At 38.5% G+C, this 2634-nt stretch overlaps 1 protein-coding gene across 1 annotated transcript; it reads right to left on the bottom strand.

Annotated features, from left to right (window-relative positions):
• Positions 1 to 242: 242 nt before the first annotated feature.
• Positions 243 to 1863, bottom strand: LOC115462662 (putative claudin-24). Its single transcript, XM_030192660.1, has one exon. It carries the CDS (start codon positions 1715 to 1717, stop codon positions 1055 to 1057), a length of 663 nt encoding a protein of 220 aa, XP_030048520.1. The 5' UTR covers positions 1718 to 1863; the 3' UTR covers positions 243 to 1054.
• Between the last annotated feature and the right edge of the window lie 771 nt (positions 1864 to 2634).

The following is a 2634-nucleotide window of genomic DNA, read 5'->3' as shown; positions in this document are numbered from 1 at the left end:
GGATTTTACTATAGTATCTGGCTTTTTAGTGCAGGAGACAGAAGCACAGGTCTGCCCTACTGTCTACCTTGCAGTAAACACAACATTAGCTGCTTAATGCAGCTTAGTAAATGGGCCCCTTTTATGTTAATAGAACTTGCTCAGGGACCCTGGCAAATACCTTTCTGTGTCCCGAAGCTATCAATATTCATATTAACATTATACACATGCAGAAAGATAACTTGTAACAGCAATTTCTCAGTAATATTTATTTAAAAGAAATATTCCATTGTTTGGCAATACAATTAAATTAAATTAAAACTCCCATATGCAAACAAATGATATTTTAAAATCCATCCATCTCAAGAAAGAGCCGGATGAGTGTTATATTTAGGTCAGTAGAAAAAATATATTTGCTAGCTACTATTGTGATCTCACACCCTGTCCTACCTATACAGTATCATCCTTATGCTTCCTTAGCAAAAATAATTTTACCAAAGGTCTGAACAGGGAAGATTTAAAAAAATCAAATCTTTATGTTTTAGAAGTTTTTCTCTGACAATAAAAAAAGCCTGAAATGTACAACGTTCATCCACATACAGTATATTTGAGAGATGAAAATGCATTTGATATCTAGTTACTGAATAAAATGTATTATTGTACAGCAGTGAATATGTATTAGTTTCTTTATGATCACATGTAGTAGCTCTAATCCATAGTTACAATGGTTGTCATAACACTTTTCTGAACAAGAATGTAGAATGTTTTGTGCATTACCATATTATGAACAGATCCTTCTATTTCATAATCAAATGTATTAGTTATTACTGCATGATCTATAAAATTACAGCATTTAAAGAAAAACACTGTTACAGAGATAAATATTATTGACTAAGGATGGAGTGATGTAAGGTTCAGTAGAGTGATACAAAAGCAATTTACCAGCTTTACAGGAAGAATGTTTCCATATAGTATAGCAATGATGGCAGAGGAATTTGAACTATATGTGTAAGTATGACATAATGAATTCTTTCTCTTGTGCACTGCAAAATTAGAGCATAGTCCAGTTGGTGTCTTAGATTTTCAGGTCCGGATATTTGGGTTTGTAGTGTAGATATTGATTGTGAAGCTTTGGGGGTACATAATGCACTGGCAATGTCTGCTGGGCATCAGTACAACAGGCTGCACAGATCAGCAGTGAACCTCCAAGCAGAAGAAAGAATCCTCCGAACCATCCCATAAACATTGCTTCCCCAAACTCCCACCTGGGGACAATTTCAGGAATAGAGTCATCCCAAAATTCTTCCACTGTACTGTATGCAATCCAAGAAACTGGGATTAGAGTTGTAAGTCCAGACAGCCAGGAAAATACCCCTCCAGCAAACAGCAGCCGTTTCTTCAGCTCCTCTTTCCTTGCTCCAATCTTCAAGCAGTCCAAACCGAGGATTGAGAACAAGAGGCCAAGAACCCCAAATCCGTTGGCTAGAAACATCAGAACCCTGGAAATCCTGAGCTCTGAAGGAAGAGCCAGGAAGGAGTCATAATCCTTGCACTCCATACCTCCTTCTTCTTGGACCACACAAACTTGCCAGAGTCCCATGGTCCAGATCTCCAATTCATTTAAGTCCAAGTTAAGGTTCTTCCACAGGGGCACATAGGTAGTGACACAGGATAAAACACATCCAAGAAGGGAAAGAAAAAGTGCACAGAATTGCATCTTAATTCTGTTAGCCAGCATTGTTTCAGAATACAGCACGTCTGAAACTGCTATCTGCGAATCTGTAGCAGCTGCTATGTTTTGTGGTTGATGGTGCTATGATAACCTTGTTCTTCTGAGGCACAGGATATAAGCTTTGACATTAACCCTTTGAAAGCTGAGAAAATATGTTTTTATTGGTCATGAATACTGTATACTGTTTCGTTTAAAGGAACCTTGCCAAAGTGATTATTATTAAGATGAATAGCTTACAGAGGAGGACTACAGGGAAACAGACTTTCAAAAGAACACGTCAGGGGTGTGGCAGGATCATTTTCCAGCTTCATCAAGGTGCTTATTGGAGATCTTATAAATGGTATTTTAAAAATGGAAATATGGAAATGTAAGCATTACCCTTGTTTGCCTTCATTTTTAACATCAGCTTCGGTGTCACTAAATTTTAAAGAGATATATGTCTCCATCTTTTACCAGCAAATTACATGCATTGTTAAAACATTAACCCCTCTAATTCTATATAGTGTGCCACAAGTTTGGCACTAATTAGGAGCCTAACTTTAGGTGCTCAAATGGAAATTAAACACCCAACAGGGGTAAACAGAAGTTAGGTGCCTAACTGCACTTAGGTACTATTATATAAGCTAACACCTAAGTGGTTTAGTGGTCCTTTTACCAAGCTGCAGTAAAAAGAACCCTGCGGTAGTGGCAGGGGTCATTTTTCCACAGCAGGTGAAAATCCCCTAAAAACAAGGGGCTATGCGGAAAGATTACTCTTACTACGTGGTTAAGCGGCGGGGAGCACTTACTACCACCCATTGAGGTGCCGGTAAGGGCTACCGTGGTAACCCGGCCGTAACCGGGCAGCATGGCACTGCTGGGTTAGTGCCATGGTAAAAATTACAAAAATATTTTCCATTGCACCGGAAATGGTATGTGTTCAA

This window comes from Microcaecilia unicolor, chromosome 2 (genome assembly GCF_901765095.1).
Source record: "Microcaecilia unicolor chromosome 2, aMicUni1.1, whole genome shotgun sequence".
Classification (NCBI taxonomy): Eukaryota; Metazoa; Chordata; class Amphibia; order Gymnophiona; family Siphonopidae; genus Microcaecilia; species Microcaecilia unicolor.
The sequence above is the reverse complement of the archived record's forward strand: the minus strand, read 5'-3'. Positions and strand labels throughout refer to the sequence as shown.